Source organism: Lepus europaeus, chromosome 13 (genome assembly GCF_033115175.1).
Source record: "Lepus europaeus isolate LE1 chromosome 13, mLepTim1.pri, whole genome shotgun sequence".
NCBI classification, from domain to species: domain Eukaryota; kingdom Metazoa; phylum Chordata; class Mammalia; order Lagomorpha; family Leporidae; genus Lepus; species Lepus europaeus.
In genome coordinates this window covers 25,742,762-25,768,565 of record NC_084839.1, presented here as the reverse complement: position 1 = coordinate 25,768,565, position 25,804 = coordinate 25,742,762, and the positions used below count along the sequence as shown (strand labels likewise).

The following is a 25,804-nucleotide window of genomic DNA, read 5'->3' as shown; positions in this document are numbered from 1 at the left end:
CAAACAGATCTGCCCCATGAGGAAAACACAATTTTCTGGTTCCATCAAAAGGATCCATGGAGAAAAAAAATCTAATATTGTGGCAGAACAGTGATAGTTTTTTGCAAGTATAAATACAATCTCCCAAATGAAATGCAGCCTGGGTCGGTGCCATTGTTTATGCTGAGCAGCGAGCGTCTCTTGGCCTTCCTTGCATCACCTGCCCGGTTTAGAACCTAGAAAAATCCACACTGATAGAAAACGCAGGGCAGACAGACCAGAGGCTTTCCTTTCGTTGTGAAGGGCTAACATTTGATGAGACTTGGTTCAGAAATCCTGCAATGTGGATGAAAGGGATTTGGAGAAATATCCCTTTTCTAAAATAAACCGGTGTTTTGCATGTATCGTGGGAGTGAATTTTACGTGTTGTGGTGTTTGTCGGTTGAGTGTTTACAGACAGCCGAGCACCCACTCCACCTTCCAAAGAAATCTTTTTAAAGGTAATATATTTTTAAGCAGCCCCACATCAAGGATGCTGCGGAATTGCCATAAAGGAAATGTGCCCTGAGCCTGCATTAACAGAACATGTTACACAGCACTATCATCCACTCCCTGTGCCTACCTGAAGTTTAAATAAAGTTCCATCAATCCATCCAGACGTTTTTATGAAAGGTAATTAGAGATGCATTGCACACCAAGAGGAGTAAACAGTTAATTCGCTCAGCACTCTAATTCAATTTTATGGAGGGCTCTGGATGCTTCGGCTTGATTAAACCCGTGGACTTCAGAAAGTAACTTCACCGATGGGTGAAGTCGGTGGGCCCTGCGTGGGACGGCTGTGGCGTGCTGCTGGTCTAGCCCCGCCCCAGGTTCTGAATGATGTCATCCCAGACATGCTGGAAGCCTAGCTCACCAGCCAGCAACCTGTTCCAGCTGCAGGAGCAGCATGGACAGGACTCAGCCCAGCTTCAGACAAAACCGAAAAGCTGATGTTGGAGGAAAGAGAACAAAAGACAGGAAGAGGAAGAAAGGAGGCCTGGGTGAAGGTGCCACCGCCCACTGGCTGTCAGAGGCGGTCACACCCCTGGTGGGCGGAACCGGGGCCCGGGAGCCCAAGTCCTGACACCTGTGTCACCTGTAAGGCGGTGCCAGTCATGCCGGCCTGCTTATCCTGTCATCCACAAGACAACGCAAACCTGTGCCTCCCCAGCCATCCCTGTGGGCCCTCGTGGAGAGCTGAACTCACCACCTCGTTGCCATTTTTTGTTTTAAACGTTCATCTCCGCACTTTAAGATTCTGATAAAGAGAAGGAGTCGGTAGTGTCTCCCCTCATTTCAGAGCTGGGCCTTGATCCGTAGCGAAAGCTGAAAGCAGCTGTCAGAGTCACCACGGAATTGACTTCCTGCTTTGAAGGTTTCTGTGTCTTCCGAAGTGAAAAGAAAAGACTTGAAACATTTTGCTTGCAATCACAAGTACAGATGCCAAGTGCACTGAATGGGAACAAAACACATAAAGCCGGGGTCTCACCTGTTCCCACACTGAGTCAGAGGCCGTCTGTCAGTGTGACAGGTGCTCAGCGCTGACTCGGAGTGGCTCCTGAAAAGTCGGGCCACGGCCAGGGTCAAGGGCGATGCCGCCTTTTCTCTCTAGGTAACCCTCTACTCTTTCAGAACAGAATTATCTACATTGTTTCATTGAATATTCAAGGGGAAAAAAATCTAGTGATATTATGAACAAAGCAACTATTACTTTAGTACTGTTTACAAAGGAAAAATGAGGCTGGGAGATGGTAAATGCATTTCTCCAAAGCATCGCCAGCTAATGCCAGCACAGGCCTGCGAGCCCTCGGCCATCCTTAGTTCCAACACCTGCTGCAAGCAGTCTCTGAATGATTCCAGAGGGACCGCCCTACATGGAGACACAATCCTCTTTGGGAAAACTTCCCCTATTTTCTCCAGCATTTACAAATAGCAGGTTGTTTTTCATGTCCAAACAAAATCTAGCTGCAATTTTCTCCACTCCTCCTAAACAAGTTTGGAAAGAAATTCAGAATGCCCAAAGTAATCTTTAAAAACAATAATCCTGGGGCCAGCGTTGGGACACCAGCATCCCACATGGGCACTAGTTGTGTCCCAGCTGCTCCACTTCCAATCCAGCTTCCTGTTATTTCGCCTGGGATGGCAAAGAAGCAGAGGATGGCCCAAGTCCTTGGGTCCCTGCCACCCACATGGGAGACCCAGAAGAAGTCTCTGGCTTCATTCTGGCCCAGGCCTGGCCATTGCAGCCATTTGGGGAGTGAACCAGTGGATGGAAGATCTCTCTTTGTCTCTCCCTCTCTCTCTCTCAGTAACTCTGACTTCCAAATAAACAAATAGATCTTTTTTTTAAAAAATCCTTAAAAATAAATAAAAAATAATAATAATCCTCTCCCTAAAACTCAACTACTCCTCCACCACACACCACACACATACTGCTATTTCTAACACTAAGAAGAGGGGCCGGCAGTGTGGCACAGCAGGTGAAGCTGCTGCCTGTAACAGCGGTGTCCCCTGTTGGATCACTGGTTCGAGTGCCGGCTGCTCTGCTTCCAATTCCACTCCCTGCTAACGAGGCTGGGCAAAGCAGCAGAAGGTGGCCCTGCCATCCATGTGAGAGACCCTGATGGAGTTCCTATTTTCTGGTTTCGGCCTGGCCCAACCCCAACCGTTGCAGCTATGTGGGGAGTGAACCAGCAGATAGAAGATCTCTTTCTCTCTCCCTCTCTCTTTGTAACTCCACCGTTCAAATAAAAATAAATCTTTAAAATGTTTTTAAAAAGAAACACTTTGCAAAAAACTCTTTGCTCCTCATTGCCACCAACCTTTGAAGTGGGCTTCCAGGCCCGGGTGCCGCTGGAGCGGGTGCAGCTCTTTCGGGAAACAGCTCCTCATTTCAGAGCCCCCAGGCGTGAACCCCCATGGCTGAGACAGAAACGACACAGTCCCGGGGAGCGAACTGCCTGGACGAGAATTATTTAGCTGGCGCTTGTTTTCTCCTTTGCAATGGGACAGGATCGGCTGTGTTGACGAAGCCTGGTGGCTTTTTAAAGCTATTGTTTAGTTCTTAGCTTCCAACACAGATCACTCTCTGGATGTAAAAACTGTCAAGGAGAACCCAAGGTAATGCTAATAGCAGCTGTCAACCCACAGAGAGGTAATTACCAAGCCATGGTTAAAACAAAACAAACCTTCAAACATTACAGCTTTCTGGTCCAAAACACCAGGCGACAGCTCACAGCCATGCCGGAACAGTCCCTGAAATAACCCCAGAGGCCAGCTCCGAACAGGAGCCCCGCTGGGGACACGCCTCCTCCCACCTGCTGCAGCGGAGCAGTCCCGGGGCTGCGTGATGACTGACAGATGTCCTGGCCCCCGTCTCCCCAGGCAGATGCACTGCTGAGACCAGAAAGCTGAGGTTTTAACAAGCGCCTGTCCCTGTCTCCCTGTCCCCCCCCCACCACTTTCCCCAAGCAGGTCTTCTCGCCGACCACATGGGTGATGCCGATTCCCAGATATGAGCCAGACAGGGCCGCTCACAACCACTGAGACTGCGGCACAGGGTCTCAGCCTCGGTGGCTGCTAAGAGCGGCTGAGGTTCTGACTTGGAAACCCGCGCCTTCACCCGGTAGCTGGTGCTGCTGTCAGCGGCCCGGTCCACGCTTTGTGCCTGCACCTTCCCCGAAGCCTCCAATCCCGCATACTTGATGCCACTTTAACCACCTACGCGGCAATACTCCTCTCTCTGCCTGCCTTTGGGTCTCTGTCGAAACACACGCTGCCAGGCCGGCTGCTTCGCTGCAGCAGCCGTGGGAGGTCTGCACTTTGCTCCTGTGGCTGTGCCCACAGCAGGTCGTGATGGTCACACCCCACCAAACACACCCTCTGTGCCTTGGGACCAGCCTGCGGCCGGGTAGCCGTGGGACTCGGGTTGGTCCTTTCACAGGGGCAGAGTGCCCCAGGGGAGTAACCATCTGGGAGCCATAGAGCATCCCATGTAGGAAGGTCAGGGCTTTGTGGTCCAACAGCCCTGAGCCCCAGCCCCAGCCCTCTTCCAGCTGTGTCTTAGGCCTGACTTCCAGAATGTGTGCCCTGCAACAGCGACATCACCTGGAGCTTGCTGGACATGCAGGCTCACCGGCTCGCTAGGAAGGTGCCCTTCACCCAGGACTCCAGATGACCCTGCCCACTGGCCAGAGCCACTCACCGCACCCCTCCAAGGCCCAGTTTCCTCCATCGGGAAATAGAAGAAACACTGCTTTCCCCATAAGACGTCGAGAAGAATGACAGACCAGGAATTGCGTACACACTGACCTTGGAGGCTGCCTCCCCTCCATCTTCTCTCCACCCAGGAGGACGACTCGCCCTCACCATTGCCCCCTTCCCTTCCTGTGTCAGCACTGAGCCACAGTGCAGGGAAAAGGCCCCCAGCAGGAGGCAGCTCTGCTCCCCACCCCCCATCACCCTGCCTTCTGCAGGGCAAGTGGAAGGAGGAGGGGAGAGGAGGAGGGAGCATGGAGCAGCCTTGCAGGGAGAGGAGTGTCTGGGGTTTCTCCTGCGGTGGGACAAGCACCTGCTCCAAAGGGGAGACCCCAGCCCTCAGGACCTAGAGGAGAGCAGCCAGCACAGGCTGAGCCAGGCTCCGCTCCAAGAACCCCAGCGCGTTCCCTCCCTTCCCGACTCCGGAGGCGGCAGAGCCCACACAAGCCCCGCTGCTAACAGCTCCTAAAGCGATGGCCACAAAACCTTGCAGCCAGCACTGACCTAGGGCTCCCTGTGCCCTTGGCCTTGTGCTAGGGACTTCCCAAGAGTTCTCTCAGCCTTCACGGCAGCCAGGCTGAGGTGCAGCGAGGCCCCGCCCCACACAGGCTCCATAAGCATGGTGGGAACCAGGCAGGTACACAGAGGATCCAAAGCCAACATCGCCTGCCAGGCCTTCCTGAACTCGGTGCTGGGTTTGTGCCCCAGGCCCTGTCCTAACACAGGACAGCCAGGGGCTGCGGGGAGGGGAGCTGGTGGGCCAGGAGCCCCATTTTCCTGTGGTTTCTGAATCTAGCCACCTGCTAGAATCACCCAAAGGCCTTTTTTTTTTTTTTTTTTTTTTTCAGTTTTTAAGAAAAAATAGCTGCCTATACCACCCTCAACCAATTGAATCAAAATCCCTTGGGAGAACGGCCTGATAAGAGTATTTTTTTTTTTTTAAATCTTGCCAACTGATTCCAAAGTGCAGAGAATGGAAGAACTGTTATTATCTTGGAAGGAAGGAAATGAAAAACAGAAAATCCGATAAGAGGCAGGGCCCGCAGGCAGAGAAACTCGGCTCCATGCTTTCCATGATTCTGGCTGGGGGGTGGGAGTGGGGAACCCCAGGGGAGGCCGAACTCCTACCCCAAACCCCAGCTTCCTGAGAGCAGGTCCTGGCACACACACAGCCAAGGACAGGATGGGGTGGCCCAGCCGCAGCGCAGCCTGGCTCTGGGAACGAGCTTCCCCAGCAGGCCCAGACAAGGTCACTCCTGTGCTCTCTCCCCTTTGCTGAGCCTGAAGTTCCCAAGGTGCAGCAGGACCATCCACGCCCTCCCCAGCCACGCAGCGCCGGGGGTGTGGCTGGCAAAGCCCTCGGCTGCCCGGCCCTAAAGGAAAACTTGAAATAAGGAGAACAGGACAATGCAAAGATTTATCCTCTGTTTTTCCACCCTCAGCCCCTCCACCCGTGAAGCTGGCCACAGATGCCACGGGCCGGGAAGCTCTGGGCTTCAGGCTGGGTGTGGAAGGCAGGAACTGGGCGTGGAAGACCACAGAACTGAGCTTAAGGCGCACTTGCAAAATCCCTGCCAAGCTCTAGGTCCCAGGGTCCCTGAGGTTCTAAAAAGAACCGTGAAATATTCTGATCCATTCTAGCATCTTAACAAGCACAGAATGTAAGCCTCCCAACCAAGCCAGTTTGCCGAGACAGAAAACACAACCAGTTAAATAGTGTAAAACTTTACTTTTAATAGCCGTCTCCCAGGCATCTTTGGATGAGTCCCTGTCTCGAAGGCCTTTAACAGGCTTCAGTCAAATCAACAAGGAGCAGGTGACTGTGGGGCAGCCCCTGCCGGGGTCACAGTCGGGTGAGAAGCAGCTCACACCGGGCTGGAATTACTCAAAATCACACTTAAGCCACCTATTAAAAGCCCAGGCTCCAAGATGACTTGGCAGGGCCAGGTGTCACGCCAGGGCACAGGGAGGGGCCTGGCCTGGCTCCACAGGCCACACAGACAGCGGGCAGTGGCTTCCTCAGCTGTGGGCACTCACAGGGAGTAAATGAGGGTCTCGAAAAAGTTCAAGGAAAATGCATTTTATGAAAAAAACAGCACAGATCTCAAAAGGGTTTGCACCAACATAAACTTATCTCTTCTTTTAAAAATGCTTATTTATGCGGCTGGCACTGTGGCCTAGTAGGGTAACTCTCTGCCTGCAGCACCGGTATCCCATATGGGAGCCAGTTCAAATCCCAGCTGCCCCACTTCTGATCCAGCTCCCTGCTAATGGCCTGGGAAAGCAGTAGACGATCCAAGTGCTTGGGCCCCTGCACCTGCGTGGGAGACCTGGAAAAAGCTCCTGGCTCCTGGCTTTGGATCAGCCCAGCTCCAGCCATTGTGGCCATTTGAAGAGTGAATGGAAGACCTCTCTCTGTCTCTCCCTCTCTTTCTGTAATTCTGTCTCTCAAGTGCAAAAGATAAATCTTTTTTTTTAAGAAATCTTATTTATTTTAATCTGCTTGAAAGGCAGAGACAGAGTGAGAGCAAGAGCGAGAGATATCTTCCATTGCTGATTTACTGACCAAATGGCCTCAACAGCCAGGGCTGGGCCAGGGACCTTTATCCAGGTCTCCCACATGGGTGTCAGGCACCCAAGTACTTGAGCCATTGTCTGCTCCCCCGGAATGCATTAGCAGGAAGCTGGATCAGAAGCAGAGCAGCCAGGACTCAAACTGACACTAATGTGGGACGCTGGTGTCCCACAAACGGCCGCAGCTTAACACACTGCACCGTAGCAACTGGCCCTAAACTTGACTGAACTCCATTTTCCCACAGACTTTCTATAGTGCCTTCGTAGTTGGACTTCCTCAAGGGAGGCTCAGAACAGCGACATGGAGCTGATGTCACAGCTCGGGGACCAGTGACCACGGAGCAGGGGTGGAGACGGCCAGAGAACTCACTGCGTCTGTCTCCAAATGGGGCAGGTTCCTTGCCAAGGACAAGGCGCTGTGCTGGGAGCCGTCACCTTAGCAGGCCTGCCTGTGTGTCTGCAGAACGGCTGAGTTCCAATCATCTCTGGTCACATGGCTGTTAACCCATCACTGGCCCCTGCCCAGGCAGAGCCACCCCTACTGTGTTCACACCTGAGCCCCAGACCTCCAGTGCCCCGCAAGGCCCCATCCCACCGGCTGCTCCCCCAGCAGCCGGCACCTCCTCCCTGCTTCCCCACACTGCGCCTCCCCTCCCCCCCCCCCCCCCCCCCCCGCCTCTCCAGTGTTGCATCACGGCTGACTGAAGCAGCCCGTGCAAATGCAGGGTCCGAGTGACGTCTGTATACTGCCTAGCAGCTCACGCGCCACTGAGTGCTTCCGCTTAGGGTGTTCCACGGGTGAAGCGACCTCTGGTCCTTTCAGAACCAGCAAGAATGGCAACTTCCAGAGTCAGGAGGTGGCGATCAGCCAGACAGCATCAACGGCCCTGTGTCTCTGGCTGAGCCCACAGCTCCCTGCAGGAGGCTGCCACGGCACCAGGCTGCTGGGCTACGGAGTTGGCAGGGCACAAGCACGCTGTCCCCAGGGATGTCTGGTGCGCTCACTTCTAGTCAGGCACTGACTTGATGACAGCTCAGAGGCCTGGGGCCCCCGGAGAGCTATCCCCTGCCCATAGACGGAGGACTCTGCCCCAAAAATGCAGTGCAACAGGTGGATCTACGCAACCCTTTTCTTCCACAACTCTCATCTCCATCTCCCCCACAACCAGCATTGCCATTTTTGTATTTCATTTTGTTTGGCACCAAACCCAGCTACTGGAAATTTCTCTGAGGTTAAAAAGGTACAAGATAGGGGCCAGTGCCCTGGTGCACTAGGTTAATCCTCCGCCTGTGGCACCAGCATCCCATATGGGCACCAGTTCTAGTCCCGGCTGCTCCTCTTCCAGGCCAGCTCTCTGCTGTGGCCTGGGAAGGCAGTGGAGGATGGCTCAAGTGCTTGGGCTCTGCACCCGCATGGGAGACCAGAAGGAAGCACCTGGCTCCTGGCTTTGGATCGGCACAGCGCGCAGGCCGTGGCAGCCATCTGGGGGCTGAACCAACGGAAGGAAGACCTTTCTCTTTCTCTCTTTCTCTCTCACTGTCTAACTCTATCTGTCAAAAAAAAAAAAAAAAAAAGGTACAAGATGAGAGTGGCTATTTCACCTAGCAGTTAAGATGCCCGGACTACCTGGCTTTGATTCCTGCCTCTGGCTCCTGAATCCAGTGTCCCACTCTGCAGACCCTGGGAGGCAGCGGTGACTGTTCAAGTAACTGGGTTCACCCCTGTGGGAGACCTGGATGGGTGCCTGGCTCCCAGCATTGCAGTTCCCAGACCCAGCCACTGGAGGCGTCTGAGGACCGAACCAACAGATGGAAGGGTCCTCTCCCTCTCCCTCCCCCTTCCTCTCTTACTCTTGCTGGAGGGTGAACCAGTGATGCAAACACTGTGTGAGAGAAAGACAGAGATTCTGTTTCTCCAATATGTGAATAAATATTGTTTCCAGTGCAAGATAATAAAACCTTAGAAAAATAGCATTTCTTTTATATCTACTTCAAAATATACTGTATACATCTGAAACTCTAAGGGGGAAGGTAGGCCGGGAGATGATGACATCAGAAAAATAAAATAAGATAAAAATATTAATCGCCTGTTTCAGATCCATCTCTCCCGCAGCTGGAAGGGCTGTCAGCTGCCTGTTGCCTTGCCGCCCAGTGGCAGCTCTCTGCTGGCGCCCCTGCTGCTGCCCGCCATGGGGGTCACGTCCAGGAGGCGCTGCAGCATTTTGACGACGTGCTCTGGCTGCCCGGCGGCCGAGTCCTGCAGGCGGGAGCCCATCTGCTCCCGAAGGCTCCCGGTGAGCCGGCACACCACCGCGCCAACGCTGCTGCCGTGCCTGGGCAGGGTGCTGCTCCCCGGCACGCTGTTCAAGAAGTGCCAGAGAACTGGAAGCACGTGCCACTCCACAGCCTGCGGCTTCCGAGGGTAAACCGAGGCCACCAGCGCTGTGGGGCAGAAGAGAGGGATGGTCACTTGAGCAGGGCGCACTCCTCTCCCACTGCCGTCTCCCCAGCCGCCAGCTCCGCCTCTGGGCGCCGTGGAGGAAGGGGTGCACACAGGCAGAAGCACCACTGCCCAGGGAGATCACAATGGGTCCCTGCAGCCCAGGGCAGAGGAAAGAGGCAGCCACGCCCGGTGACAACCCTGGCTCTGCTGCCCACCAGCTGCGTGAGCCGGAGAAAGCCAGCCCACCTTTCTGAGCCTTTTCCATAACCCTCCTGAACCAAGCTCTGACGATTTTGAAAGATTCAATAAAAAACACAGAGGAGTGTACTTCAAAAAGTTTGTGGCACTTAGCCCGGAAGTTCAGGCACCCATGTCCCACGTCCAAGCAGCTGGGTTCAAGTCCTGGCTCCAGCTTCCTGCTACTGCAGACCCTGGGAGGCAGCAGTGTCCTGGCGCCCAGCTTCAACTGCTGCTCTCCCATGCCCGGCCACTGTGGGCATTTGAGGAAATTTCAATTTAAATAGAAGTTTATTATGAGTACAAACATTGAAATCCATGCATAATAAATATTTCTCATATCCTTTTTGAAGACTCGTTACACATGGATTTCAAATTTTTTTGCATCAAAATAAGCTTATATATATAAAGATTTATTTATTTACTTGAAAGGCAGAGTTACAAGAGATAGAAGGAGAGACAAAGAGAGATCTTCCATCTGCTGTTTCATCTGCAACGGCTGGGGCTCGGCCAGTAGGAAACCAGGAGCCAGAAGCTTCTTCCAAGTCTCCCATGTGGGTGCAGGGGCCCAAGCACTTGGGCCATCCTCCACTGCTTTCCCAGGTGCATCACCAGGGATGATGATCACAAATGGAGCAGCCAGGACTCAAACCAGTGCCTCTGTGGGATGCCGGTGCCGCAGGCAGTAGCTCCACCAGCTATGCCACAGCACCAGCCTCAATAAGCTTATATTTTGATTCCACTCCTCTGTGAGTCTTTGGAGTCCTGTCTTTTGTGTGCGTTATGTATGTTCAGGTAGTGTTAGTATTGAATGAATCCACATCCCCTCCTGGGAAAAGCCACCCAAGCATAGAAAAGCTGTTGTGCAGGGGGAAGTCAAGACTCTCCCAAGTGAAGCATTGTAGCAGATAAAACAGCTGGCGGGGAACGAAACCATCACAGGCCTCCCAGCGTCTGGGTGCCCGAACTCACGATGAGACCAGCAGCCCTGCACGAGGCACGAACGTGCAGACCCTCCATGCCAGTGATAACCCCCGAGGGCTGGTTACGCAAGGGTTATTCAGCCCTCTCCAAACTCAAAAGAACCCAGCAGGCAGCTCCACTGCCCGCCAGCTCTCTATCCCCAGAGCTGCAGCCAACATCGCAGGCTATCCCAGGTCACGGCACAGGGGTTGCTCCGGCCATGGGCGCGTTGCCCTAAGTGCATTCGCGCGAACCACACTTGTTTGCCAAGCGGCCCCCTCTGCCCATGGTCCTGCCAAGGGACAGGGCTGAAGGTGAAGGCAAACAAGACTGAGAGAGGAGCTGTGTGATTGACAGCCAGAGGAACCGGAAGGGCCTGTGCCCCGGAAGCTATGAGGACCCAGGGCTTAGAACTTCTCCCCTCCCCACCCCCCCACCCCCGCCATGGCTCCAGCTGCAGCTCAGAGCACCCCTGAGAGACAGGGCTCATGTCCACTTCCCAGGGGAGGAAAGTGAGGCTCAGCTCAAGACCCTGCCTGGCCGAAGACAGGAGCTGAAGTTCACAGTCCTCCCAACGCCCCTTGTCCCTCTGAGCCCCAGGGAGCTCCTCATTCAGGGGCCGGTCTGCAGCTTAGCTTTACTTGTAATGGAACCCCCAATCTGCCTCCCCTCCTCAGTGTAACATCATCCAACCTGCCAGGAGTCCCCAGGGTCCCCTCGGATTTCAAAGCCAGCCTGAAGCATTGAGAACCACAGCCGACCTGGGCCCCTGTGAGCAGACAGCCCAGCCCGGTGCTGTCTCTGGGGCGTTTTCCAGGGAGTGCACATGTTGGCTGCCAGGCCACACCCTCAAGGTTCCTGCACCCCAATCTATGTAGCCTCCCCTGGGAATCAGCAAGTGTTACACTCCCCCCCCCCCCAGAAGTCAAGGTGTCCTGATCACGCTTACCTGCCTCCTCCCTGAGCCCACTCCAGCCCCCAGGAAGCTTCCTCCTGCCCCAGGACCCGCCTCTTCCCTGCACAGAGCTCGGGCCACCTCAGCTGCACTCCCAGGTGCAGGGACGTGAGGTCACCTGGCTGGCAGGGGTCTCGGAAGCTGGCGAAGGCCACAGAGGCCCTTCTGGGAGCCACTGTGGAACAGCCAACCCCACGAAACTGGAGTGAAGAGGCAGAGAGGTAATCAGCCGAAGAGCAATTCCTACCAAGCTGCACCTGGCGCCGAGGGACAGGCTCTTCTTGGTGCCTGGCTGATGCCACATTAGCCAAAGAGCTACTGGGAAACCAGCATTTTGCAAGGGTCTTGGAAATGGATGCGGGAACTGCGATGAGCAAGCAGTCCCCAGTGAGGCCGCTCGCTGCCTCGCGGCCCATGCATTCCCCCGTGAGGACAGGCGGCGGCCTCACTCAGAGAAGGCTGAGTGTGGAGCTCCTGTGTCCTCTCCAGGGCGGGCTGAGTGTGTGCCTGAGTCCTCACGCCCAGCCACCCCAGCCCTGCCTGCCCCAGGAAGGCCCGGCACCTGGACGGGAGGGGAGAGCCATGTCAGGCACACCCGGAGCACTGCACCGGGATGCAGGCAAAGCCGGGAGAGAGAGAAGCAGCAGAGAAGATGCCAGAAGGAGCCGCGGTGCTGAAAGCCTACGCCAGGCCAGGTGCCGAGCAACCCGGGTGCCGTGGTGCAAGGGGCTGGGGGACAGGCCAATGCCTCCATGGGGTGTGCTCTGGAGACGTGCACGGGACCAGGGGGACACAGGAGGTGATGCCAGGGCCAGAAAGCATTGCCCAGTGGAGGAAGAGCATGGAGCAGAGCTTTGCGGGCAGGGGAGCCATGCAAGGGTGTGAGTAGTGGGAGAGCAGGGAGGGCTGCATGCTGGCGCCCAGCAGGCAGAGGGACCCCTCCAGGGCCTCAGCAAAGTACAGCATGGAGGCTGTGGCTTTGCAGCCAGGCTCCTGGGGACACATCCTGCATTGCTCCCTAAGGGACATTTCTGAGCTCTGTTCTTACCGCTATACAAAGGACGGCTGTGGAGCCCACGCCCTCCTGTGGGGTGTTAGGAGGATGGCAGGGCCCAGTGCATGTGAGCTGGGGTGGGAAGAAAGGGCTCAGGGCCTGTGCGCCCCTGCAGGGGTCTCGGACGCCGTCCTGAGGGCAGCGCAGGAGCCATGCAAGGATTGCAGCAGGGGCGTGGTGTGACCCGTCTGTTTCAGGGGGCCCGTCCGGAGCCTGGGAACAGACTCAGCCTGCCTGGGGGCTCCCGAGCTGGGTCCTTCTGACATCGGGCAGGAGGGGCTGCTTCGGGCAAGCAAGGATGAGGATGAAACGACGGCAGGGAACTGCCCGCGGTCAGAGCTGCCGGTGGTCTCCGTGCTGCTGCCTGTGGTCTTCAAGACTGTCTGGGCTACGTACAAATCCCTCCCCCAACCCAGTTTTTACCAAAACAAAGATTTGCTTCTGGCAATGTGGAGATTGTCACCGATAAAAAAAAAAAGCCGACATCGGGGTGGGTGTTTAGCCTAGCAGTTAAGATGTTCACATTCCTCCTTGCAGTACCTGGGTTCCTCCCAGGGCTCAGGCTCCTGACTCCAGCTGCTAATGCAGTGGGGACGGCTCAGGTAACTGGGCTCCTGCCACCCATGGGGGAGACCTGATGGAGTTTCTGGCTCTCGGCTTCTGTCTAGCCCAGTGCTAGCCATTTCAGACAGTAGGGGCGTGATCTCTCTCTCTCTCTCTCTCTCTCTCTCTCTCTCAAGTAAACATAAACCTTAAAAGCAGATTGTCAAAAATTTTAAATGGTCTGTGGGGATTATTTGAGATCTAATGCAAGTGGGTGGTTTGACCTCATGCCAGAGAGAGGAGAAGTGGACCGGAAGTTCGGGGTCAGGGTAGGCTGGGGCACTCACCTGACAGGCGATCTGTGATGTCCAGCAGCGCACGGCCACTCAGGAAACGTGCCCGCCCTGCAAATGCTTGCAGGAGGCAAAGGGGATCTGAAAGAAAGAGAGAGTATCAGTGGCCGTGAGGCTGTGCTCACGGTGCCAGGCCCCACAGGCTGCATCGGGAAGAGGCCCACTGGGGAGCAGAATTAGTTTATCCACGTCACTATGGAGCCACGTTATGAAGTGAATGTATATGTGGTGTCTGGGGAAGAGTGAGCGAGCTGAAATAAGCTGGTTCCCAAGCAGAACATTCTCCTTGGACCTCCAGATCACCTGACTTGTGGGTCCCCCACCCACCCAGCCGCCCACATTCTCGCAGTCCCAGAAGTCAGAGGCGGATCAAGTAAGAGAATGTAATTTTTCAGGGATGGAGCTACGTGGTCTGCCTGCACCTGCTAGGGAGAGGAGCATGGAAGACCTGCCCAGGCGTCACCATAGCAGCACCAGCCACAGTGCCCTGTGTCTCAGTCTGTCCTCTGCTGCTATAACACACACCACAGATTGGGCGACTTACAACCCATAGACGTTTGCCCAGCTTCAGGGTTCTGGAGGCTGGGACATCAAGGGCACGGTGCTGGGCCCTTGTGCTGCCCTAGCCCATGGCGGAAGGCAGAGGGCAAGGAAGAGCATGTAACCGAGACAGCAAGGAGCCAAACTCATCCTTTCAGTGAGGAACCACTCCTGTGACACCAACCTTCTCACCCGGTAACAGCCTGAATCCATTCCTGAGGACAGAGCCCTCATGACCTAATCGCCTCAGTACTGTCACACCGGCACCTGGACTTCAACATGGACATTCAACAAGAAGACATTCAAACCACAGCTCCTGGCACCCAGGAGCCGACTGCTCAAGGCTAGACCCCTCTTTGCAGGGGACAGAGTTTAGAGACCTGCCTGACGAAGTCTTTCCAGATGGTTCCACTTTTCCAACCCAGAGCCCAGAACTCCCTAGATGTGCACCCATCACTTTGCCTTTCCCACGAAGCAACAAGTCTAGAAAGAGCTCACACCTACTTCCCTCATCCCCCTCCTGAGGGCTGGGAGGGATACAGCAGAGAAAACCCATGCAGCTCATTCCTGCTGTTCACACAGGTAAGTTAAGGCAGAGCCTTTACATGAATTCACCCTGGGAGACTGAGAGTCGCCAGCACCTAGGATACTGCAGTTGGCAAGAAGTGGTCTCAGGGCATCCAGGCAAGGTTGTGACTGTGTGAGAACATGTGTTTCCATCAGCGTCACCTGTTTAGTGTCCAGCCGCTCTATTTGTCCCACCCCAATATCCGCCACGAGACCATATTTAAAGGCAAGGACTTCCCCTCGTTGGTCACCGCCTGCAATGCTCAGGGTAGGACCTTTCCTGGTCACAGCTGGGGCTCCCCACTCCTGGCCTCTAACACGGCCTCCCAGAGCCACAAAGAAGTGAACTCGGGGAACACTTGAAATGGACACCCAAAGATACCTGTACCAAACTGTGCTCCCGTGGGGCTTAGCACACACTAGGTGCTCAATAAATGCTCGTGGAGTACAGTGCAATGTCAAGACAGAGACGCAGCTTGCCCAAGCTGGTTTATGAACCCCAGAGCACTAGGACTGGGCTCTAGGCACTTTCATAGTGAAAGCTCCCCTTTGGGGTCACTCTCAAGCTGAATGACAGATAATACAGCACAGTGGCTGGGGGTGGATCGCCTATGTCTCAGTCCTGGTCTTCCACATTGTGTCTGTGTAACGTTGGACCAGCCGCCTGTTCTCCTTCTGCCTATCTCAGTTTGCTCATCCATGAAACAGGGATGGTACTAATACCTTTGTCACGTGGTTGTGATAAAGATTAAATGAGCGGGGCCGGCACTGTGGCAGAGCAGGTAAAGCCACTCCCTCAGTGCCGGCATCCCATATGGGTGCTGGTTTGAGACCCAGCTGCTCTACTTCCAATCCAGCTCTCTGCTGTGGCCTGGGAAAGCAGTAGAAGATGGCCCAAGTCCTTGGGCCCCTGCACCCATGTGGGAGACCTGGAAGAGGATCCTGGCTCCTGAGTTCAGATCAGTGCAGCTCCAACCGTTGCAGCCATCTAGGGAGTGAACCAGCGGATGGAAGACCTCTCTCTCTCTCTCTCTCTCTGCCTCTCCTTCTCTCTCTGTGTAGCTGTCTTTCAAATAAATAAAAAAATATTTTTTAAAAAAAGATTAAATAGCTATTGCAGCTCAGTTCACAAGAGCTAAGACATGGACTCAACCCAAGTGTCCATCAACTGAAAACCAGATAAAAAAAGTATAGGATTATGTACACCATGGAATACTATATAGTGGTTAAAAAAAAAAAAAAGAAATCTTCTTGTTTGCAACAAAATGGATGCAACTGCAATATATTATGCTTAGTGAAATAAGCCAGTTCCAAAAAGACAAATACCATATGTTCTCTCTGAACTGTGCTAACTAACAGAGCACCTAAAAGGTAATCAACAGAAGTGAAATTGACACTTGGAGATGCAATGACTTTGAACAGCACTCCTCTCGACTGTTGAGAAACAGGTTTTTTTCCCCATACAATTTCTTGAACTCTTTACTTAGTGTAGGGTTAATTATATGTGTATAAAGTTAACGGAAAAATGGGACTAGAAGGAGAAGGAAGAGGGGTGGGAGTGTGGGTGGGAGGGAAGAATCATTATGTTCCTAGATTTGTGTTTATGAAATGCATGAAGTCTGTATACTTTAAAATAAAAGAAAAAATAAATAAAGATTAAGTAAGGTAACATAACGGTGTAAATGCTGCCTGTGTTAAGTAGCAGCAATTGTTACTATTATTACCCCAGCTCGCCCTAAAGTCCAGCAGCCTTCATGGCGGAGAGAACAAGAGGCTGGACTCTACCTGTGGACAAAGGCGCTGCTCCCTCAGCCTCGCCTGGGGTGTCCACAGGCTCCTCTTCTGCACCCCAAGGAAGCCCAGGCCAGCCTCGCGAGGAAGAGCAAGTTTTCAAAGCCATGCAGCGGGGAGCAAGCGGTCACCACCAGCTGGCAGGCCAGAGACCCCAGCCGCCCTGCACAGGCAGGGTCCATGGGGCTTCACACCTGTCCCACTCAGCCAAGCTCTCAGGTCACCAAGCCATGCTACCCTCAGGCTACGGGGAAGCGAGAGCTGAGGTTTGAAGAAAGTGTGAAAGTCAAGTACGGTGGCAGCGAGACGCAAGAGTCAAACGGAGCTCCCAACAAGCAAGAGACTCTGAAAGTTACAATGGCACCACAGCCAGACTCCCCGCGGGTGCCCAAACTATGCATCTCAGGGCGAAAGCGGGAATGCACCTTCCCTGAGAGGTGTGAGTTTTGGTACCACCATGTGATGGGGCTGTTAAAAATGACTCAAGTGTACAGTCACATGTAAATGCCCGTGCTCTGATTTTTTTTAAAGCAGGATTCAAATTCAGGTGACTAATACAATCACAACTATGTGCACAATAAGCAGAGAAAACATTTTCAGTGACAAATGAGGGCAGGCATCGGGCCCAGCAATTAGAACACGGTTAAGCCCCTATCCCACATCAGAGCACCTGAGTTCAGGACCCTGCTCAGCTCCCCATTCCAGCTTCCTGCCGACGCAGACCCCGGGGGCAGCAGTGACGGCTCCAGGAATGGGGCTCCTGCCACCCACGTGGGGCACCTGGACTGAGTTCCCAGCTCCCACCTTGGCCCCTGGCCTGGCCCAGGGCTGCTGTGGGCATTTGGGGAAGAAAACAGCACACAGGAGCTCTCCCAGGCCTTCTGCCTCTAAACTAAAAAAAAAAAAAAAAAAAACCTTTAAAAGATAAGTAAATATATAAATTTCTAAAATTCTAATCACAAAATTAAAAATTGTTTTTAAGGAATTGGAAGTCACTATCAGAGAGGGCTTTTCAAATACTTTGTATTTTCCATTTTCTCAATAATTAGTAAGCATGACTTTTATAGTAGGGAAAGTAAACTCTGTTTCTGAGTTGGTTAACTTTTTAAAAGACTACATAGTGGCATGGGAAAGATTGTATAATACCTGGGTAACCAGATCGTGTTAAATGAAAGAAGCAAAGTCAAAGTTGTATGTACATTATGATTTTTAGCTAGGGAAATTTGTATGCATATAGATAAAAAATAGAAAATAACATTTCTAAGCAGTTGGTATACTGGAGAGGTATCACGGATGGGCTTTTAAATTCTGCTAACAATGTGATGTTGGTAATATGATTCATATAAGGTAATGAATTTAAAGTCAGCCAGCAGAACGGCGAAATTGGATCTGGAGCCACCCCCACTGCAAGCTTATCTTCTCTCCCCAGCACTGGCCGGGAGCTGGGCTGAATTAGGAGCGCTCCTTGCGGCCACAAGGAGCCTGAATGCAGAGCTGTGACCCGGCGGGCATGTGCTGTCAGCAGCCCGATGTTTTCATTACTGAGGGTCTCTATAACTATCCCAGGAACAGAGCCCATCCGCCCACCAGGAGCTCCCTCGATCCCCAGGTCCTGCTGCTGAGAACAGAAGACGCCCCGGAGCCTCGTCCCCAGAGAGCCCCCACGGCAGGCAGCGACAGGTGGCAAGCTCCTTCCTCATCAACGTGTCTCCTTCCTCACCGCCCCCAAAAGCGGGCACGGGCAGAAGCCCCCACCTACTCTGCTGACAAAGATACCGCTCCACTTCACCCATGCTGGAGAACACCAAGAACGACGCCAAGACGACGACTTGGGCAAATAGTCTACCACTCCATTCCACAACCAGGAGGGACCCAGAGGTCCCCCAGGACAGCCAACTTCCAGGTCTGTCTGTGCCGTCTGAGCTCACCAGGCACGATTCTTGATCCCTGTGGCCCTGCAGTTAGCAGGAAACACGGTGACACGCCAAGCAGTCGCTCTGTGGCTTCCCACATTAAAGTATTTCACGGTTCCCCTTGGAGTCCCACAGGAATCCCAGCCGGGCCTGAAAACGCAAGCTTTGGAGAGAGTTCCCTCTCATCGAGGGCTCCAAGCCACTTCCAGGAGGGGCCCGGGATACTAAAGGCCCCCCAAGGAACCACTGGGACCAGCAGGCTCCACTTGGGTGGTTTGGAGAGACCACTGCCCCTTCCCTTCTATCCCCCTTCCCCACCCACCCAGTCCCCTGCATAGCCAGAGATTCTGTTACTTGCACCTGTTTCGCCCTTCGCAGGCCAGGCTCCGAGCACACCCGGCAGGTGAGAGCCATTCCTGGAGAGCCCTTGATGCGACCTTGGGCATCCCCCAGCAATGGCGAATTCTCCCTCTGGCTCTGATCTGCATGGATTTAGAAATCAGCTGTCACTTCCTAGGGCCTAAGACTTTCAACACCGAAGTAGCTGGTTGAGCTCAGAGGGTGTGGCTCACGGGAAAGCCACCTGGCCCACACAGCTCATTATCACTCCTGCCAGAAGTTACGTGGAGCCCAGGCAGTGGATGTACTCCTGCTATCAGACTCCAGTCATCGCTTGGAGGCCAAGGCCACCATTCCCTTCCAGCCCGAGCACGGACCTAAGCACCAGGCAGGAAGACAGTCCCCTGCACCTGCACCACAGCTCCTGGCGGGTGGACCAGGGCGGGGCCGTCATCAGCCATGTCCAAGGAGACCCCGACCCCCAAGGAAGGAAGCACCTCAGGCGTCGTCCTGGGGGCTGTGGCCCCATCTGGGGTGCAGTCAGATCCCCAAAGCCGGCCGCTGTAGCTTGGATGTGTTTTATTCCTCTAAGGTCCATGTGTTGGACGCTCGGTCCCCAGTGTGGCCATGTTGGGAGGTGGCAGAACCTTTAAGAGGTGGAGCCTGGCGGGAGGTGATTAGGTCACTGGGGGCCTCGCTCGCTGAAGGCGTCCCTGCTGGACTCTGCGAGTCCGTTCCCAGACTGGCCCCTTCGGTGTCTCCGGGTTCCTGTCTGCCACGAGATCTCTCTGCGTACTGTCCAGCCCCCTGGGAGCCCCCGCTGGGGCCAAGCAGACATGAGTGTCACGTCCTGCCACCTCTTTTCTCTGGAAAGGGTTCCGTCTCGGGTACTTTGTTACAGCTGCAGATGAAGGACTAGCATCCCAGCCCCCGCCCTTTCCACACCCAGGGGACCTGACTTTCCGGACGACGGGAGAGACCAGCTCCGCTGCCCAAACCTCCCAACACCCCACAGTGCTCAAAGAGAAACCAGGAACTGAAACAGCTGGAGGAGGATGGGTTAAAAAAAATAAAAAACTCTCCCCAGGTGTGAGTGCTTATCCTCTTCAAATAGCTAAAGCCTGTTCTGCTTGGTGCAGGTTTTCCCAATAAATCCAGGGCCCGCAGTGATTTACCAAGAGCCTTGGTTATTGGCAACAGCAATCTCGCTTCCCCAGGCAGCACAGAGAACAAGCTGTAATTTAGAGCGGGATTTATATTGTTTGTTCTACAGCAACAAACTCAGCAAATCATAAATTCCCTCTGAGATGAAACGCGGAAATTGACAATATTTATGAACTCCAGAAGCAGAGAGGGGCTTGACCAGGCCTTTGATTTGTAACCGAAACTTCGCCTGGAGGCTCCAGCCAAGGACAGGGCGGCTGTCCCGGCCTCGGGAAGCTGGGCTGGGCCTCGGCAGTGGGAGGGGAGGCGGGGAGGAGAGCTTGCCAGGCCGTGTTCCCGGCATCCCCAGGGGATGCTTCCAGGTGCTAAAGGCAGGACACGGCCTGTGCTCATCAGAATGTGCCCAACGAGGCAAACCAAGGCGGTTTCCAGGAAGGAGCCTCCTCACTTGTTCATGAAAACTCATCACTCCACTGCTACACCAGCACAGCTCAAGTTCTGAACTTGCACTTCCATCTGTGAGTGGATATGCCAAGCATCACCTCCTCATCATCCCGGAAAGGAATGAGAGGGGCCAGTGTCACGGCGTAACACCTGTACCTCCAGCATCCCACATGAGGCTGCCAGTTAGAGCCCCAGTGCTCAGCTTCTGACCCGGCTCCCTGCTGGTGTGCCTGGGAAAGCAGCAGAAGATGGTCCGAGTCCTTGGGCCCCTGCCACCCATGCGGGAGACCTGGATGGCATTCCGGGCTCCTGGTTTGGGCCTGGCCCAGCCCCAGCCATAGCAGCCATTTGGAGAGTGAACCAGCAGATGGAAGACATTTTTTCTTTCTCTCTTGCCCTCTCTCTCTCTCTGCCACTGTGCATTTCAAATAAATACTATAAATCTTTGGGGAAACAAGTGGAGGTGTTTCCTTCAGAACAACAGTATAAAAAAGGTTTTTTAAAAAGGGAGTGACAGAATTAGGTGCAGCAAAACCTCCCCCTAATGCCCAAGAAGCAATCTGAGACACCGCAAGGCACATAAGGCACAGGAACGCCCTCGCCTCTCCTGAGCTCTCTTCCGCAGCTCCCTCCTCCTGCTCTTTCCTCTTCTGACCTCCACCCCTCTGCCCTCCCCACCCCTCACCACTAACCCTGCACCCCACGCCCTGGCCCGGTTTAGGCCTTCCCAGCACCCCTGACTCAAACATTGGTGTTGTGTGGCCCTGGGTGGGTCGTCCCCACATCACCTCCACCTCCATGTTGTCTGGACACCGGGGTAGCCTGAGCATGGAAAACCCCACCCCAGCCAGGAGCCTTGCAAGCCCTGGGGTCCTGGGGAACTGTCTGGCTTGAGAGCCGCCCAGGGCTGTTCGCCACTCCGCTGAGGGAGGGCATGGGAGCCGGGAGCCCTCCCCCTGCCGATGCTCACCCAGGTGCTGCATCATGGCATCCAGCGTGGAGGCGGCGGCGGCAGAGATCCCCGCGTTCCTGGAGTTGAGGTTGTCTGCAACAGCGATGATGATGGACAGCAGCATGGGCTGCAAGCTTTCTTTGAGGAAGGGGATCATCTTGGCAAGGGACTCCAGCGCCCACTGGTTCACCTTCTTGTTGGAATCCTGAAGCCTTGGCGTGAAAGCATCGAAGACCTTTTAAGGGAACAGAAACCAAAAGCCCATGGGAACCCAAGCGGGGCAGGTGTCCCACAGCGCCGGGGACCTCAGAGCCTACCCAGCCCTGCCAAGCACCTCAGCAGGGCTCCTCCTGCGTCCTGGCTGGGAGTCGCCCAGTGTGTCCCAGAACAATCCCGGTGGTGGACAGCTCACTTCCTCAAAGGGGCAGCGGGCAAGAGGGGGGAACAGACCCGCACCAAGCTCTCGCTGCGTCCAGAGCGTCATGTTCACGTTAGGCACTCTGCAGCCTTGTCCTGAATGAGCTTAACAACCAGGAGGCCCGAGTTACCAGCCCCGCCTCCCCACGAACAACTGAGGCGCAGAGAGGTTAAACGACTTGGCTCAGATCACACAGCCAGCAAGAGACTGGGATGGGCACCCGGGTCTGAGCACTCCGCGCCAGTCCTCTCCCTCACCACGTGGCTGTCGGTAGCCTCGCTCCAGGAAGAGGCAGGCACCTGCCCGGAGGTTCAGGCTGTGAAAGGCTATTCCAACTCCTAACCCACCTCTCCAGGCATCACAGCCCCTCACCTGTCGGACCAAGCATTATGCAGGTAACCAACCAGAGGCACCCAAGGGCCCAGCCAAGCACCCTTCACCTCCCTCTTAAGTCCCCCCAAGGGACGAGAGGTTCAGAGCATCTCAGAGGTTTCCACAGTGCCCAGTGGGAAGCAATGCCCTGGCCCCTTGGTTGCCTCAGTCTTTTTTTTTTTTTTTTTTTTTTGACAGGCAGAGTGGACAGAGAGAGAGAGAGAGACAGAGAGAAAGGTCTTCCTTTTTGCCGTTGGTTCACCCTCCAATGGCCACTGCGGCCGGTGCATCTCGCTGATCCGAAGCCAGGAGCCAGGTGCTTCTCCTGGTCTCCCATGCGGGTGCAGGGCCCAAGGACTTGGGCCATCCTCCACTGCCTTCCTGGGCCATAGCAGAGAGCTGGCCTGGAAGAGGGGCAACCGGGATAGAATCCGGCGCCCCGACCGGGACTAGAACCCGGTGTGCCGGCGCCGCAAGGCGGAGGATTAGCCTGTTAAGCCACGGCGCCGGCTCTCAGATAGTCTTTTTTTAAAAATTATTTATTTACTTGAAAGAGTTACAGAGAGAGAGAGAGAGAGAGAGAGAGAGAGAGAGAGAGGTCTTCCTTCCACTGGTTCACTCCCCAGCAGGCAGCAATGCCAGGGCTGGGCCAGACTGAAGCCAGGAGCCAGGAGCTCCTTCCAGGTCTCCCTCACAGGTAGCAGGCGCCCAAATCTTCCACTGCTTTTCCCAAGCCATTAGCAGGGAGCTGGATCAGAAGTGAAGCAGCTGGGACTCGAACTGGCGCCCATATGGAATGCCAGCACTCCAGAGGTGGCTTTACCTGCTATGCCACAGCACTGGCCCCCTCAGGTACTCTTTTGGCATCACAAGGGCCAACGGGAAAGGACTCACTTACTGAGCTCCTTACATCTCAAGAGACCAGCACAATGCCCAACCCTCCTCTGAGTCTTTCAAATTGAAGTTGCACCCACGGGAGAGAGACGAGGGGCGGGTGGCACCCACCTGGACCACGTTGGCAGTGATGAGCTCTGGCTTGGTCTTACAGTGCTCAAGGAGCCGCCCCACGCCTTCCATGCGAGACTGGTACTCCTTGGACTCCAGTAGCCGTGTCAGCTCCCGTAGCTGCTCCACCCGCTCCGTGCCGCCCCTCAGAGAAGAACGCGGCCCCACCAGTCGTGGGCCATTGGAGCTGAGCCTGTGTGGAGGAAGCGTCTGACCCCTGGGGAAGAGACCCAGGGGGATGAAGACGCCTCTTATCCCACGGCCCCTCCCATGTGCAGGAGAGGCAGACACAACCGTGTCACCTGCAGTGTAGTCCATCCCCAACTTCTCCTACTGCTTGGGGCACTGGAAGTCCCCCTTGGGAGCTCTGGAAGTCTCTGGAAGCCAGAGGACAAGATGACGGCCAGGGGACCTATCCCCTGGTCACGGGACAGGCCTTGCTCCCTGCCTTGTCTCGCCCCTTTGCACAAGACACCGGAAGAATGAGAGGGACGGGGGGGCGTGCGGGGCGTGGAGCTCATGCCCACCTTCCTGCCTGGTGCTCACCTCTGCATGAGCCCAGGGAGCGAGACCCTGCTCATGCTCCTCCCGTAACTGGGGCAGCGTTGAGAAGCCTGCTCCTCTTGTGCTTGGCTCGCGTGCCCATCCAGCCAGGGTGAGGGCAGCTCCACCTGGACCCCTACAGAGCAGTCCCACCCCCAGCTAGAGCCTGGGTCATGAGCTCGTGCCCTGCCCCCAGGCCCAAGGGACAGAGCTCATCACCCTGCGCTGTGTCAATCACTCCGAGTCCACTGTCAGCCTCCTGAGTGTCGAGAGCTGTGCTGGGCCGAGAGCAATGAGATGCGGAGCACGGGCTTTGCCTTACAGATGTACAGATCGATGGGAGGCAGAGAAGTTGAGGGGCTGATGGGGGTATGAAGAGCAGGGGGCAGCATGGCCACCCTGAGACCAGGGGAGCTTCTGGGAGAAAGAGAGGGGGCACTGGGTCTTGCAGACTCAACAGGCGTGTTCTAGGCATAGAAGACACAGCAGGGAGAGAGGATGTGGAGGGGCAGGGAGAGGACTGGGGAGATCAGGGAGATTCTACTGCAGGGGTGGATGGAGGGCTTCCCTGGCGTCCTGCCAGGGAGTGCAGAGTTAATCCTCCCGGAACACTGCAGAAGGGCTTGAGTTTCCAGCCCCAGAGTGACCGCGGGACTCCCATTTGCTTTCCAACTTAGTCCCTGCCTTCCCACCTGCCTTAGCTCCAGCACTGCCTCTGAACTTGTCCTAAGCTGGCCACATGGTGGTGAAAGAATCTGCCGGGAAAAGTGAGTGGAGATGTGCCATTCACACAAAGGCCCAACTGACAGTGCGCCCTGCCCATAGGAGCAGAATCCCACCCACTCGGCCAGCTCGGCAGGACCTGGCTTCTGCTGGCAGGTGCGCCTCAACCCTCAATTTGGCTTCCTTGAGACGTGGTTGGGAACGGCAGACCCAACCGGGTCTCAGCTATCACACAGATTCACACAGCCACTCTAGAGCCACCGATGGCCATGGGCAAGCCCACTGCCTCCGTCGGCTGCATCCTGCACACGGAGCCTGGAGAGACAAGAGTAGCCATACCCCTCCTCGCCGGGCAGCCCGTTCTCAGACACCACCAGGCTCCTGCACACCTTGTGGCCTTTGGCAGCTGGAAGTTCATCATTATCTTCTGTTCCCTTGAAAAATGCAGACAGAACATGAACCAAAAGGAAGAGCCCCTGGGGACAGCCCTTCCCACCTGGTCAAAATTCCCACTTAACAGACAGAGGTGGAGGCCCAGGGAGGCTCAAGGAACAGAAGCAATGAGGAGCAGGCCAAGTGTGAGCACAGGGGACAGAAGCCACACTTGTCCCAGCTGCCAGGAGTGGCAGACGAAATCAAAGCCATCAACGTTTGCCAGGCTTGGCTCTGATGCACCGAGCCCAAGAGACGGCCACCACACCCACCCTCACACCTTGCCCGCCCACCCTCCACCCACTCACACCCCACCCCCACTCACACCCCGCCCACTCACCCGCTGTTTGATGGCCGCCATGACCTTCCGCAGGTCGTGGGATGGGAGCGACTGTTTCAGAAACGCATCGAACTTAGTGTTTGCCATCAAGATGTTCACCATCTTCCGGCCGTAGAACCTGCCATCGGAGAGAGAGCAAGAGCAAACAGCCACCAGATGCACAGCAGATCCGCTCCCAGCTACAGCAAGGGAGTCTGGGAGGCTGCTTCAGGCCTTACATTTCAGATCAGCCCTGGAAGAACTGAATCACCCATAATCCCATTACCAAGACAGTCTACGCACGTTCCATTTTAGCTGAGATCAGAGTGTATCTACAGGTGTATCTGGCCTCCTTGCTTTATTATTAATCATCCCCTCTTTGTAACCATCCTTTATTTTTATTTATTTTATTTATGTATTTATTTGAAAGGCAGAGAGACAGACACAGAGAGATTTTCCACCTGCTGGGTCATTGCCCCAACAGGCAGAGTTGGGCCAGGGAACTAAGAACTCAATCCAGGTTTCCCACATGGGCGGCAGAGACCAATTACTTGAGCCCCCATCTGCTGCTTCCCAACGTGCACATCAGCAGGAAGCTGGAATCAGGAGTGGAGCCAGAACCCTGGCATTCTGATATGGGGTGCAGGCATCCCCAGAGACATCTGACCGCTAACCCATCACATCGTTTTTAACGGCTACACCGTGTTTCGTGGAATGGCTATGCCAAATGTACTGACCTTCTTCTGGTGTGGGACACTTGGAGGGCCGAGGAAGGGTGCAACAGGACAGCAGCACAGGCGGGAGAGGTCAACTCTCCCCAAGAACAGTGGTGGACGGGGGAGGAAATCCAGGAGGGCTTCATAACAGAGGTGGGCCTTGCATTGG

General features: G+C 54.9%; 1 protein-coding gene across 1 annotated transcript in view; it reads right to left on the bottom strand.

Annotated features, from left to right (window-relative positions):
• Positions 1–8,974: 8,974 nt before the first annotated feature.
• TOGARAM2 (TOG array regulator of axonemal microtubules 2) overlaps positions 8,975–25,804 on the bottom strand; it is a 41,960-nt gene continuing 25,130 nt past the window's right edge. Inside the window, 6 exon segments of the mRNA XM_062208827.1 lie at positions 8,975–9,291; positions 13,392–13,478; positions 21,126–21,342; positions 22,903–23,095; positions 24,508–24,602; positions 24,941–25,058. Of these exon segments, the coding sequence (XP_062064811.1) occupies positions 8,975–9,291; positions 13,392–13,478; positions 21,126–21,342; positions 22,903–23,095; positions 24,508–24,602; positions 24,941–25,058 (1,027 nt within the window).